The sequence below is a fragment of the Hordeum vulgare genome, chromosome 7H, assembly GCF_904849725.1.
Source record: "Hordeum vulgare subsp. vulgare chromosome 7H, MorexV3_pseudomolecules_assembly, whole genome shotgun sequence".
NCBI classification, from domain to species: Eukaryota; Viridiplantae; Streptophyta; class Magnoliopsida; order Poales; family Poaceae; genus Hordeum; species Hordeum vulgare.
In genome coordinates, this window is record NC_058524.1 from 190,761,886 (window position 1) to 190,777,615 (window position 15,730).

Here is a 15,730-nt window from a genome sequence, read left to right on the forward strand (position 1 = left end):
AATATTGCTGCAACAATATGACTATTAATGTGTTACCCCTGTTCTACTCTCGTCTATTGCTGCAAGACCCTGAGGATGCTAGTCTTCGATAGGACTAGGCCTTCTCTCTCTATTCTCGCATTGCTGCAGTCAGTCCACATATAACCCCCCTTCTTTGATACTGATGCATAATTAGAATAGTTCTGATGTAAGACTTGCGAGTACTTTGGATGAGTACTCACCGCTGCTTTGCTCCCCCTCTTGTCCCCTCGATCCGTTTGCTGCGACCAGATGATGGAGCCCAGGAGATGGAGTTTTACCGCTGCCGCCTGCCGCCCCGATGGTGTCTTCTTCGTGGAGGCCGCTGAAGCCCAGGAGTAGTTAGGAGGTTCCCAGGCAGGAGGCCTCGCCTCGTTCGATCGTGTTTCTTTGTGCTAGCCTTCTCTAAGGCACCCCATGTTTTATGTCTGTACTCAGATATTTGTTGCTTCCGCTGACTCGTGTGTTTATCGAGCTTCTGTATTCTAGCCCTCGAGGCCCCTGGTTTGTAATACGAAGCTTGTATTATTTTTATTTGTGTCTAGAGTTGTGTTGTGATATCTTCCCGTGAGTCCTTGGGTTTGATCGTACGCATTTGCGTGTATGATTAGCGTACGATTAAACCGAGGGCGTCACAATCCATTTGGTGGAGAATTATATCATCTTGATTGGCATAAGCTAGAAGAATACGAATGGCTTCAAGTCTAGCAGTAGGAGCATAAGTCTCACCATAGTCCATACCTTTGACTTGCGTGTATCCTCGGGCTACGAGACGTGCTTTGTTGTGTACAACTTGTCCGTCTTCAGCTTGCTTGTTCCGAAACACCCATCTTGTACCAATGATATTCTGTTCGCCTACTGGTTTTTCAACAAGTGTCCGTACTTGGTTCCTCTCAAAGTTGTGTAGATCTTCATACATGGCATTCACCCAATCTGGATCTTGGAGAGCTTCCTCTACCATCAAGGGTTCAATGCTACAATAATAATGCTCACAAAAGTTAGCTAGTAGAGTTTTAGAGCGATCGATTCTCCCATTGTTTATGTCACTGTAGATTTGTTTGAGCGGATGATCTCTATCCACTCTTGCTCTAACTCTTGACAACTTCTTCTTGTTGGATGGAGGAGCTTCGTATTATTCATCTTCATCATCTTGAGCATTGTCGTTGACGTCACCTTCTTCTTGAGGTGGTGGTGAGGAAGGTTGAGGTGGATCATCAAGATGTTTCTCTTCCTCTTCTTCATCATGTCGTGTACCGCTTGTGGATGCTTCCATGTCATTTTGCGGTTTGCCTTGACGCTGAGTAGGAGCTTCCACTTGAGTTGATGAAGTGCTTTTCTTTTACCTCCATGGGACGAATCTTGCCAATGGAAAAAAATCTTTGATAGCTTCCAAAGGTTCCTTATCTCCTATATCAATTGGCAATTGTTCGACTTGCGAACCGTTAGTCTCATCAAACTTCACATCTAGCGTCTCTTCAACTTTTCAAGTGAAGTTGTTGTAGACACGGTAAGCGTGAGAGTTTGATCCGTAACCAAGAAGGAAACCTTCATAAGATTTAGGTGTAAATTTAGATTGACGATGCTTATCAAGAATATAGCACTTGGAGCCGAATACTCGAAAGTATCCAACTTGGGGTTTGTTACCGGTGAGTAGCTCGTATGCCGTTTTACCGAGAAGCTTGTGCAAGTAGAGTCGGTTTATGGCATGGCAAGCTGTTTCCACGGCTTCTGCCCAAAAGTGTCTTGGAGTCTTGTATTCGTCAAGCATCGTTCTTGCCATCTCTATGAGCGTTGAGTTCTTCCTCTCAACAACTCCATTTTGTTGAGATGTGTACGTCGCCGAGAACTCATGTAAGATACCTTCTTCGTCAAGAAAAGTATCCACATTAGTGTTCTTGAACTCCATTCTGTTGTCGCTCCGAACCTTCTTGATCTTCACTTCAAACTGGTTTTGAGCTTTTCGAGCAAAGTTCTTGAAGATCATCTGTACCCGTGACTTATCATTCAGAAAGAACACCCACGTAAATCTGGAAAAATCATTAACAATAACTAGACCATAGGAATTTCCACCGAGGCTCTTGTAAGCATTGGGACCAAAGAGATCCATGTGAAGCAGCTCGAGGGGTCTTCTTGTGGTCATGATGTTCTTCACGGGATGCCTTGCTCCAACTTGTTTTCCTGCTTGACAAGAACTTCAAAGTCTATCTTTACCAAAGATAACATCTTTAACACCAAGAATATGATCACCTTTGATAAGTTTGTCAAGATTACGCATACCAACATGTCCAAGCCTTCTATGCCATAACCAACCTTTAGAAGATTTTGCAATAATACATGTACGGGGTTTGGATATTTCAGAGAAATCAACAATGTATAGATCACCTCTACGGAAACCAGTAAAGACGATGTTATGATTGTCGCTACGAAACACTCGGCATTCAACTTTCATAAATAGCACATCGAAACCAAAGTCTACTAGTCTAGATATGGAAAGAAGATTGTATCCAAAGGATTCATCAAGCTTGACATTCTGAATGGAACTGTCATCAGATACGGACACCTTACCAAGACCAAGTACCTTACCTTTGGGGTTGTGTGCAAAAGTCACATACTTCCGAGGTTCACGGTTTGGTGTAATCTCATGGAACATGTCTTTATCTCCGGTCATGTGATCAGTGCATCCACTGTCAAGAACCAACTCCTTACCACCGACCATGTAGTCTTTAAGGTTAGCCATAAGACTGAGATTCTTCATGGTCTTCTCATACTCGATGTCGAAGTTCTCATCATCATCGTAGTAGCCATGTTCCGCATAGTCATCATCGGATGAAGTTTCCTCGTAAGAGACAAAAGATTCATCAGAAATTTGACTATTACAATATTCAAGTTTATGCATTCGAATGGCTTCAACAATGATGATGTTGATTGTAATGACATTTCCTTTGGCACGCATGAGGTCACGAAGCTCAAATAGGCATTTATCGAAGTTAGGATCGGTTGGCTTCATCTTATGGAAAACAATGTACTTGTGAACAATGATATCAAGATTTTTCAAGAAATAATTCGGATATCTTTTCTCTAAGTCTTTCCACAAGGTATGAGCACACTCAAAGATTTGCAACTAATTAAGCACACTTCTTGGTAAACCTCTAATGATAAGATTGACAGTGTTGAGGTTACCAAGCATGTTAACTTCATCATCATGAGAAGGATGTATGGGTTCAATGGGAGGCGCATAGGGATATTCAATATACTTGCGCAAATGGAACTCATTGAATATATCAAGCATTTCGTCTTTCCATTGTCTAAATTAATCCCCATCAAGAATAGGCACTATACAACAAAAAATCTGGGAACTAGTCACATTCATCTTCCTCCAATGGCGGTTAAACCACGGTTTTGGAGACCTTGCTCTAATACCAATTGAGGAATCGATAGAAGATGTGTCTAGAGGGGGGGGTGAATAGACTACTTGTCAAGTTAAAAATATACCTATCCTAATTTCTACGAGGGGCAAAAATCTAGCAACTGTAACAAGTCTATGTCACCCTACACATGCACTTCTAAGAGTATAGCAGCGAAAAGTAAAGCATGCAAGTGTAAGGTAGAGGAGTAAGGTAGGGAGATCAAACGCATGAGGCTGACACGATGATTTTTGGCATGGTTCCGATAGGTGGTGCTATCGTACGTCCATGTTAGTGGAGACTTCAACCCACAAAGGGTAACGACTGCGAGAGTCCACGGAGGGCTCCACCCACAAGGGGTCCACAAAGAAGCGGCCTTGTCTATTTCACCATGGCTTCCATCCACATAGGACTAGCCTCACTCACGGTAGATCTTCACGGAGTGGGCGATCTCCTTGCCCTTACAAACATCTTGGTTCAACTCCACAACACGAAGTAGGAGGCTCCCAAGCGACACCTAAGCAACCTAGGAGGCACCACCCTCCAAAAGGTAATAGATGTGGTAGATCAACGAACTCCTTGCTCTTGTGCTTCTAAAGATAGTCTCCTCAACACAATTCGCTCTCTCACAGAATATGCATGGGTAGGAGAGGTTGATTTGGTGGAAAACAGTTTGGGGGAGGCTAGAGATCAAGTTTCAAATGATTTGATTGGCATATCTTGGTCTCAACACATGAGTAGGTGGTTCTCTCTCAGAAAATGGATCTGGAAATGAAGTGTGTGTGTTCTGAGTGCTTCTCCCATGAATGAGAGGTGGGTGAAGGGGTATAAATTGGCAGCAGCCAAAATCCAACTATTACACACAAAAGTGCAAACTCGGTGGTACCGACTAGTACTAAAGGTGTGAACTTTTGAATCTGGGTGAGACCGATACATAGAACTCGGTGGCACCAAAAATGTGACTAACGGTCAGATGGCCAAACTCGGTGGCATGGATACTCAAACTCGGAAATTCCGATTTTGTGTATCTTGGCAACCGAATGTTGGTCACACTGAACTCGGTAGCACCGATGCAGTTTTGGTTGCACCAATTTGGTGGGAATGGCTAGTTGTGTGTGAGGTTCAAACTCAGTGGGTACGATGTGGCAATATTGGTGACATCGAATTTGTGTATGTGGAACTTGACAGAGTGGATGTGTGGGAAAAATGACTGAGTGTTTTGGTGGCTAAGTTTGAGAATTTGAGCAATCAGTTCATTTTACTACCTCACCCCCTTTTAATAGCATTGGCTTTCCTATGGACTCAAAAGTGATTTCTCACAAATAGAAAATGAAGAGTCTTCTAGCTTGAAGCTTGAGCCAATATTATTCCTTTCTTGCATCCAGGGGCATCTCCACATAAACCTTAAGCCATAGCTCTCCATGGACTAATCCTGGAATATCTAGGTAAAAGTGTTAGTCCAAGAGACAATGTATGTTGTCATGAATTATCAAAATCACCAAGGGAGCATATGTGCTTTTAGAAGGAAATAAACCCAAGTGAGGAAGGGAGGAATCCTACTAAGAGTAGGATTGGAGGTGGACTCTTCCACCTCCTCCACTTCGGGAAAACCCTTTGTGGGTTTTGTGCTTCCTCCTCCCCTCCCTCCTATATATACTAGAGGATTTTAGGGCAGCCCTAACCCTAATAAGCCACGTGCTGACCTCTCTCTCTAGGTCATTTTCTCCTCTAGATTAGTTGAGTAGAGCTTGGCGAAGCCCTGCTGAATTAGTTCACCACCACCACCATGTCGTCGTACTAGAAGAACTCATCTACCTCTTCGCCCCTCTTGTTGGATCAAGAAGGCGGTGATCGTCATCGAGTTGTACGTGTGCTGAACGCAGAGGTGTCATCCGTTCGGCACTGGATCGGGATGGGATCGCGGGACGGATCGTGATGAGATCGCAGGACGGGCTGCAATTTGGATCACGAAGATGTTCCACTACATCAACCGCTTTATATACTCTTCTGCTTAGCGATCTACAAGGGTATGTGGATCCAATCTCTCCTCTCGTAGATGGTCATCACCATGGATAGATCTTGTGTGCGCGTAGGAGTTTTTTTTTCTGTTTCCCATGCGCGTTCACCAACACCTCCTCCTCCCCCTTGTCGCATGAGTAGTAGGAATAACTAGAGTCGTCGAGACCAACGTGGTCATTTTTCCTAGGCCCGAGAAGGTCTTCGTAGCCACCCACACCCCCGTCGAGAGTCGTCGCCGCCATCGCCTGAGAGCCGCATTCAGAGAGGAGAGGGGAGGGAAGACAAGAACTAGGGTTCGACGGGGGTTTGGCTCGGTTCGACAGAGCCAACTTAGACCGATCGCACCAGCCTCGTCCTAGTCAGCGGAGCAGCACACACCGGTCGGCCAACGTGTCACCTGACACATGGGGCCGCACGGTTAGATACAACGTCAATACACCATTATACGATGGTCAATCCATTTTGCAACAACTAGGCTCTAAAGTAGTACTGACTTGCGACAAACTTGACTAGTGGTACTCATTCGTTAGAGTGTGTCGAAGTGTGGTAGTTTCATGCATTTTTTTGAACACAATACAGACACAAACAATCATATACACGCGCATACACTCATACCTATGAACGCATGCATGCACGCCTTATCCCTATGAGCACCTTTAAAAGACTGAGCCGACATATTATCTTGAGACTTAATCCTGATGGGCTGGGGATACCGAGTGCCTCAATAGTTTATATGCAATTAACTCATAACAAAGAGTTAAAAATCTGTTGGGGATTTCGAATAAATGTTCCAATGATTCATATCTTGGTATGCCAATGGAGGTTGGAAAATCACCAACTAACACTTTCAAGTTTCTGCTTCATCGAGCGTGGGCTACCATCTTTGGGTGGTCCGAACGTCCAATTTCCAGAGCCGGAAAAGAAGCTTTATCGAAGTCAACCATACATTCTATCACTACATACATTATGAGCTGCTTCCAATTGCCTATTGATACTTGTGAGAAATTTCGTCAGATTATTGCCGATGAGTGGTGGAGCCGCGAAGATGGGAGACGAAAAATGCATTGGCGCTCTTGGGAGTGGTTGACTACTCCTAAAGCGCTCGGTGGCATGGGTTTCCATGATATGACACTATTCAATTTGGCTATGCTCGCGAAGCAAGGATGCGGCTTCTGACGGATCCAGAATCTCTTTGTGCTCGTGTTTTGAAGGGACGATATTTTCCTACTTTAGATTTCTGGAATGCTTTGGCGCCAGGGTCGGCGTCTGCTACTTGGCGGGCAATTTTGGCTAGATGGGATCTGCTACACAAGGGTGTTAGGTGGGGTATTGGCAACGGTGAGAAAGTTTCTATACTCTCGGACCAATGGATCCCCTCAACTCCACCACATCGTCTACAACCGTTACTGCCTATACCTGCAAATGCCAAGGTAAAATGCTTGATTGATGAGGAAACTTGTTCATGGAACGTGGATTCGGTCAATGCTTTCTTCCGTGATGATATTAATGCAGAGATTCTACATATTCCTATTAGTACGCATGGTGGGGTTGATTTTGCTTGTTGGCCTTTCACAAAGTTTGGGGAATACACGGTGCGCTCATTGTACGATATGGCAAGATCGGCTCAATTTTTTGAATCTCGCAGCAAGAACGGGTCTGGCCACACCTCCAATGTAGTTGTCGAGGAGAAGAGTTGGAAGGCAATTTGGTATGTCAAAGCTCCCAATAAGATGAAGGTCGTTCTTTGGCGATTTGCTCATGATTGTCTTCCATCTAGGGCTCAGTTGCAGCGGCGTCATGTTTCTGATTCTATGAGTTGTTGTTTCTGCGGCCGTCTTGAGAACGTGGAACATGCTACACTTTTTTGTCCTCGAATTTGGGCAGTCTGGAACGCGATCAAAGCATGGTATGGCATCAAACTCTGTCGGTCCTCCTTCAGAAATACAAAACAATGGCTCTTTGATTTTTTCTCAAGATCTTCAGACAAAGATGCCACGATTATGGTTGTGTCTTTGTGGCATATATGGGAAGCTCGTAATGAGGCGCGCCACTCGCCTATATTCCTCATCCTCGTCATATAATGGAGAAAATTCGTGCATACACTGATCTTATTATGGAGCAACTTTTTAACTCTGAATCAGTCATAAGGTGTGAGTCTTTTTTCACCAACACAATATGGACTCCGCTGCCGTTAGGTGTTATTGTCATCAATTCAGATGTTGCTGTATTTTCAGATATCAATATGTCCAGAGCTGATGCCGTGGCCCTAAATCATGATGGCATTTGTGTTGCCGCATTCACTGAGCCTCTTCATGGTGCACTTGAACATGAACTTGCGGAAGCTATGACTCTTCGTAGGGACGTGCAGCTAGCATGGGATGAACACTTTCTCAATGTTATTTTTGCTACAGATTGCCAGTCACTTGTGAATAAAATTAATGCCAACATTCTTGACCGTTTCATCATTGGTACTGTAGTAAACGATATCAAAGTTGCTTTGAGCCGCTCACATTTTAGCTAAGTCTGGTAAGTATGTATCTAGTTTTGTTGTTTTCTACTCTACACCGGAATGTATCCGACAGACTCTTTGTAACTTTGTTTTAAGTGATTACTAAAGCGACGTTTCTTAAAAGAAAAACTCTTAGACCGCGCTTGGTTGCCCTGTATTTTAATACACGCGTATTAATTATACAGATGTATTTTACCGGCGGCTAAAAGATTTTAGGCGAAAGCAAAACGATGGAAGGAGATCTGTATTTTTTTTACAGAGGTATTTGAAGCTAAACGATAATCCAAACAAAGCCTTAACAATTTCACAATGTGCAATCGCAAAAACACACACAATCTGACGATGTACAACGAGGAACATGCATCCTCATGACAGGTCAAACGGACCCCACACATCACACATTTTCTTCGTTTCCCTTGATGTTTCCTCTTTTTACCCAACCCTCTCTCCTCCCTCCTCGCGCACCTTCCCCTTCCCGACCCGACACGACCCGAACCGGGAGATCCTCCAGATCAAGCCGCCTAGCCTAGGGCCACGCTGCCACCCACCCACCACCCATGGCCGAGGTCGCCGATGCGCCCCGCCGCGCGGCGCCTGGGTCCTCCCCCTCCCCTCCTCATGCGCCCTCCTCCGCCGGCAGCAGCGGCGACCGCAAGCGCGGCCGCTCCTCGCCCGTGCTCCCGCCGCCTCCCCCCGGCCCCCCTCCGCCGGCGGCGCAAAACAAGCGGCACCGGACAGAAGGAGGTGGGTTCGACCGGCGCCGTCTTGGCGGCGGGCAGGACGACAGGAGGTGAGAGCCTTTCGAAAGTTTTGTCAGAGGTTGGGGTGGGGATGGAGGGACTTCAGCGAGCTTGGTAGCCGGACCGAACAAATCAGAGCTTATTGCTTTCACTCGAGATCGTTCGCTGCTGATTAGAAATCGCGATATTAGGTTTTTGTCGCCGTATTGGTTAGAACTACTTAGGTGTAGCGTTCTGGATTTGCAGTGTGCAGCAAGCCTGTCCAAGGCATGATACTGTATTTCTTCTAACTGTGGTTTTAAATTGGGGCTAAGTGAGTGAAGGCGTCGAGGTTGGTTATGGTCTCGCAATTGCTTCTTAGCTCCTGAATCCCAGTAACGCCATAAAAATCCTGAGCTACTTTACTCATACACTGACTGAGCGTACTAATTGGCTTTAGGTGCTCCACTTTGTTTTGATCTGGTAGTCGCTATTTCTTAAAGTAACGAACACAAAGGATGCATTTATCTGATTGTTTGGGTGTCTAACAGTGTTTGATTTTTGTTCTTACAAGTTTGGTTGAGCGCTGCTGCAGATCTAAAATCTCTGTGCATCTGTTTCCTAGGTTTGGGAATGATCATGGTGGCCAGGGTCGACACAGCAATCGTGCACCAGGTATGCATTAGTGGAGGAGGGTCGTGCAGTATTCAATAATTATTCATATGCTATGTCTCTTTTAGATTTAAAACTAGTAGTTTTAAGTTCCAGTTAGAGTGAAAGTCTGGCTTGAGTTCATTTGGCCCGTGAGTTATATGATTGTTTCTGATACTCCCTCCATTCGACAATGTAGTGCGCCCGCGCTTCCCGAGATCTAAGTTTGACCACACATTTAACCAACGAGACCAATTGTGGTGGGAGCTAAAATTATACCACTGAATTCGTATCGAAAATATGAATTCAGTGGTATAATTTTTACTGCCGCCGCAGTCGGTCTCGTTGGTTAAATTATGGTCAAATTTAGATCTCGGAAAGCGCAGGCGCACTACATTGTGGAATGGAGGGAATATTTGTCAAGACTTATGAGCGATCCATACTTAATGTAGTCATCATACTAGACCATGAATCAAAGCAAAGACATGCATGCATTTTTTAACCTTAGGATCTAGTATGAAGAGAAGTCGTTTAAATATGTCTGCCATATGGGCACATCAATTATTTCTTGTCCACTTTAGTATCTTATATGGATGGAATTGTCCGTTAATGGTGTGCATTTTGGTTTGCGTCTAACATATTCTATAGATTGGCATGATTCTGGACGTGGTGGATGGAATGAAGGATCAGGGAACTCCCGTAGGTATGCATGTTATTCCTCCGTCAAAAAATGTAATGTGCCTGTACTTCCCAAGATTCAAGTTCGACCAACGATTAGGTCAATAAAATGTGGTTCATTGTAACCTTTGTATTCAGGTGTATTTTCTAATGATAGCACTTTTGCATCACATTACATTTTATTGGCCTGACTGTTGGTCAAAGTTCAATCTTGGGATGCGTGGGTGCCTTAGGGCGTGTTTGGTAGCCTGCATGGAGGGTGCATGAGGCCAAAAGTTCCCAATCGAACCCACTTTTTTGCTGTTTGGTAGAGTGCATGAGCTCTACTGGACTATGCTCAACTGATGCAAAAAACACCCCTCAGCTATGCTCAACCCAGCACCCCCATCGGGCCGAGCTGGGGTCAGCTATGCTGGCTTCGACCCACCTCTCCCCTCGAACGACCTCCCCCATCCAACCCCACCTCTCCCTCCCAGCCCATTTTCTCTCACGACCCCCCACCTCTCCCCTCGAACGACCCTGCCGCTGCCCCCGATCTACTCGCCGCCGCACCCGGTCTACCTCCCCGCCGCCGGTCTACCCCCCCGCCGCCCCCGGTCCCCGCCCCTGCTCCGCCCATATTGCCTGGTCAACTCATCGCCATCGCCGCCGATCTACCCCGCCGCCGTCCCCGGGCTACCTCGCCATCGCTGGTCTATCCCACCGCCGCCAGTCCATCCCCCCTACCCCGGTCGCCGCCGATCTACCCCGCTGTCGCCGACCTACCCTTAGCTCCCTCCCCCAATCCTTCCTGCCTTGTAGATCTCTGCTCAGATTTAGTTTTGTTGAGTGCTTGTCATGCTGGAAAAATTGTATGTGAAATGGTGATGTTTATTGTTCGGATTATGTTGAAACGGTGATGTTTACTGTGTGAGCAGGGGACGCCTCGTGGCTACCAAACACAGTCTGAACTCAGCATGTTATAAGTCATACATCACTACCAAACAACCACACATGCATGCATACAACATGTCTCGACTTAGCATGTCTCAAAGGGGAACAGCTATGCTAGAATGGGAACAGCTACCAAACACACCCTTACATTCTGCAATGGAGGGCGTAATTCTGGACAACCTCCATTCATTTGTTATGATGCACATTGGACGTTATTAAGTAGTATTACCTTTGTTCCTAAGTATAAGACGTTTTGGTAGTTTAAATTGAACCAATGGGGCGTCTTATATCTATAAACAGAGGGTGTACTAATTTTAGCTGCTAAGATCAAATCAATGACTAGTTATACCTGCTAAATGAAATAATTCTGAGTACATGCTTTGCATTCTGTGTTATACAAATTTCAGAACATGTTGAGTTTTTTGGGTCCATTTACAAACTTAAGAACAATCAAGCTTGTCGTATCTCTGAGTACTTGTAGTTCCCTTGCGCAAACATTATAACTGAAAAGATTACTGTACTATACAGGACCTGAACTAAGTGCTCAATATTGAGGGGGTAAAAGAAACATCCATCGTTGCAAACCACCTGACATAATACACTAATGATTTTTTATTAAATCAATGTGAGGATTAAATAATTGGAAATGATGCAATCATCCTCGATCTCTTGGAGAATTATGTATGATTTATGTAAAAGGATATGGTTACTTTGTTTCATTAACATAAATAAATGTTTCCACAAGTTGATAAGAGATAGAAAACGAGTGCACACCATCTCGATTCAAGTATAAGCAACACTATGTTGTGCTTAATTTGTCCGTATCCATCTTTCGTTAAAGAGTACCAACTGTGAGGAATTTTGTAATTATAGGAGCCAATTTGAAAATTGTAAAGCAGAGGGGCCAAACCAGCCCATTGGTGAACTACATGGATGATTAAATTTTTCCTTAGATATATTTGGCATTACTTGTGTTTCCTTTTCCTTGTATTGACATGACCAACATTGATGCTCCACAGGGAAGGCCTGATGTCTTACAAGCAGTTCATGCAGGAGCTTGAAGATGATGTTTCACCTGTTGAAGCTCAAAGCAGGTCTGCTATGCTGAACTGCTTTTCATTGGCAGACTTATAGTTCAACTACAACTAGTCTATCTCCTTTTTAGTGATAGAACTTCAATTTTGTTGTGCAGTGTACTTTCAGTATGTATGGTTTATGTGACATAATTCTGTTCATTTTACCAGATATGAGGAGTACAAGTCAGAGTACATCACAACTCAGAAGAAAGCTTACTTTGACCTTCATAAGAATGAAGATTGGTATTACTTTTTCCCCATTGCATCCTTTCGATGTGCCCTCTGTGACCAGTTTTTTTCAGAACATTTTACTGGTCCATCTCTTCGCCCTGTTGTAGGTTGAGAAACAAGTACCATCCTACTAACCTTGAATCTGTTACGGAAAGGTTAGCTAGTTTCTTAATATACTTCCACAATTATGTAGTGAACTATCTCCTTTGCCAATTTACCATTTATTGGGAGTCCATTTAGGCGATAGTTATTATTTTTCTTTGCACAAGCAGACGGAACGAACTTGCGAGAGCTACTGCAAATGAATTCTTTCAAGATTTGCAGAGCGGAAATTTTGACACGTAAGATGCTCCCCTCCCCCCACCCCCCACCTCCATGCCCCTCCCCTTGAAAGTGAGTATGTGTTTTACCTTCTTTTTATCCCATCGTGCAGTGGTCCAGGATTAACGAGTTCGGCAGCGAACAAATCTGGAAATAGTGACATGAATGTTAACGGGAAAAAGGGGAAACTTGGAAAGGACCCCGATGATTTATATTATTCTGCTCCCAAGGCTCATCCAGTCAGTTCTGAGCCTCGGCGAATTAGCATTGACATTGAACAAGCTCAAGCTCTCATCTGTAAACTTGATTCTGAGAAGGGCATTGAGAACAATGTTCTATCTAGTAGTGATGACGACAAAGCAGGCAGTGGATCACATGGTTCAATGGGCCCAATTGTAATAATACGGGGTGCATCTACTGTGAAGGGTCTTGAAGGTGTTGAGTTGCTGGACACTCTTGTCACTTATTTGTGGCGTATCCACGGTGTGGATTATTATGGCATGTCTGAGACAAATGAGCCAAAAGGCCTAAGGCATGTGAAAGCAGACTCAAGGACATATGATGGGGCTAGCTCAAATACAGCTGAATGGGAGGAAAAACTTGATTCATTCTGGCAAGACAGGATTCAAGGTCAGGATCCATTGGAAATATTGAAAGCAAAGGACAAGATTGATGCAGCTGCTAGTGAAGTGTTGGATCCACATGTCAGGAAAATAAGGGATGAGAAGTATGGATGGAAATATGGTTGTGGAGCTAAGGGGTGCACAAAGCTTTTCCATGCTTCTGAGTTCGTCACGAAGCATCTCAAACTCAAGCATACTGATTTTGTGGTGGAGCTGACTTCAAACGTGAGAGAGGATATTTATTTTGAGAACTATATGAAGTATGTTTTCTGCATCTTGGTTCATTTTAGCGAAATATTGTTTCACATTGCAATTTGATTATGGTGTGTTTTATCTTGGATGCAGCGATCCCAAGGCGCCTGGGGGAACACCGATCATGCAACAATCTGCTCCAGTAAGCCTCATTGCCTGGTTTATATTCACTTGCAAATCGGCTGCAAGCCAGCAATTAAGTTCATGTATTTTTGTTTGCATTGGTCAATTTGACAGAGGGAAAAGGGCAGACAGCGGCCACCGATTGAGAGTCGGCTGAGAGATGAACGTGGCCGTAGATTCGACAGAAATGCTGATTCATCAAACCCTGATGGATCCAGTGAAAACCCTGATGATCCAATGTATGATTCTTATGGTGATCCGGCTGTACATGGCGCCTTTCCTCCAGATATTCCAGCTCCTCCAATGCTGATGCCTGTGCCTGGTGCTGGGTAAGTCTGCAATTTCTGTTTATTCTGCACAATGGTGTACTCACTGTTTTTTTTTTTTTTTTTTTTTTTTTTTTTTGCGGGTGTACTCACTGTTGTTTCATTTGATATCGCAGCCCACTAGGACCGTTTATTCCTGCTCCACCGGAAGTTGCAATGCGTATGCTGAGGGAGCAGGGTGGGCCACCACCTTTCGAGCCAAATGCTGGTCCCCGTCCTAGGAAAGCAGGAAGGGGTGGTGGTCCCCCAGTGGGTGGTCCATCACCAATCCTTAGTGCTCCACTTCCTATAATGCATGATCCACGTATGCAAGATCCACGCATGCAAGATCCACGTAAAATACGAAGGTGAAGTTTTAAATCTCAATCTCATTGCATTTTTATTCCCTAATGGCTCTTACCATGGAATACATCAGTTTATTTTTGATGCTCTGAAACGCTGTCAGCAGAAAAACCGCTGGATGTTGAACAATAATGATCTTGATGAGAAACAATAGGAACTTGTACTGCGTTTTTTTTAAAATATTAGATTTACATATGTACATAGAAATGAAAATAATAATTATGATATTTGTTAAACAATAATGGTCGCTGCTATTTATGTCTGAACTTCTGTTTCACGTCCTTATGTTTCATTGCCTTGATGTGCATGTTCTGATATCTTGTTCTCTGAGGTTCTGGAATTGTTGCGCTTTTTTAGCAAATTCGAGCCGATCAACAAAGTTTATGCGTTATCTAACTTTGGATCAGTTCAGAGTTTGTAACTTTGCATACCTTAAGAATTATGACCAAGGTCACCAAGGGTTACATTGAGTTAAGCACCTGCAGTTGAAACATTGTAAACCATGTTCCTGGTACTAGTTCCGAGTTAGAAATCCCTCTTGTGTTTGCAAATCACTTGTCTTGTACACATTTCATTATTTGCACATATTATTTCTCCTTTTGTTTAAAGGTATTTTTTCCGACTGCTGCATGTCAGGGTAGCAAATTTTGTGCTTCTGAGTGAATACTGTCTCTTGTATAATTAAAAGATGTAAACATTTGCCCCTCTTACATACGGTTATCAGTTTTCACCGACACTTCCTCTTTGAGCATTTTCCCCATATATAGTTTTTTACTGCTCATTGCCTCGTTATCTTTCAGTCATTCACCTTTTACCGTCATTCACCTGCAGCTATCAAGATCTTGACGCTCCTGGAGATGAAGTGACCGTTTTGGACTACCGGAGCCTGTAGGCGTGTGCTGTACGACCTTTTAATCTTTGAAACCGTGGAAGATACCACCACCGCAAAGGGACCTTGCTGATATCTAGTAGTTTCACGGTGGTGGAGTAACATGCGGACGGTGTATTTCCAACAGAATTTTTTATCTTTTCAAAATTCCTACCACCTAGAGTAGAGGTCTTCTGCTGCCGTATCCAGAATTCAAGACCAAATATTCCTCACTGTGTATGCAATCTGTAATTTATATACAGGCAAACGGTTGGTAGATGGAAACCCTGATCGGTCAAAACTGCTCAGAAGTTGTGTTTCCTGGAACTCCGGACCGTTCCAGTGTGTACGTTTTGGCCTGATCTGGAAAACCATGTGCAGATCTCCGGACCTGCGTGAAAGCGCCCAGCTAGCTAAATGGCTTGTGCAGGCTCGTCCAGATCCGGCACGAATCGGTTCGTCCTTGTCAATCGACGGAACGAGCAATGGTGCTATCTGAGAGGAGTGCCGTGTAGCATAAATGTTGATGTCGAGAAAAAGAAACCAGAAAAAAAGTCTTATCTTAATTAAGAGATGACTTTTTTCTTTTCTTTTTTAGATTAATTAAGAGATGACCTTTTAGCAACCATGTCTTACC

The 15,730-nt window shown here is 44.1% G+C and overlaps 1 protein-coding gene across 1 annotated transcript; it reads left to right on the forward strand.

Annotated features, from left to right (window-relative positions):
* The first annotated feature begins 8,414 nt into the window (after positions 1-8,414).
* Positions 8,415-15,378, forward strand: LOC123407046 (serrate RNA effector molecule-like). Its single transcript, XM_045100083.1, has 12 exons — positions 8,415-8,740; positions 9,295-9,344; positions 9,969-10,023; positions 11,951-12,025; positions 12,176-12,250; positions 12,346-12,393; positions 12,511-12,579; positions 12,672-13,442; positions 13,528-13,576; positions 13,672-13,886; positions 14,000-14,230; positions 15,057-15,378. The coding sequence occupies exons 1-12, from the start codon at positions 8,508-8,510 to the stop codon at positions 15,115-15,117; spliced, it is 1,932 nt and encodes a 643-aa protein (XP_044956018.1). The 5' UTR covers positions 8,415-8,507; the 3' UTR covers positions 15,118-15,378.
* The last annotated feature ends 352 nt before the right edge of the window (positions 15,379-15,730 follow it).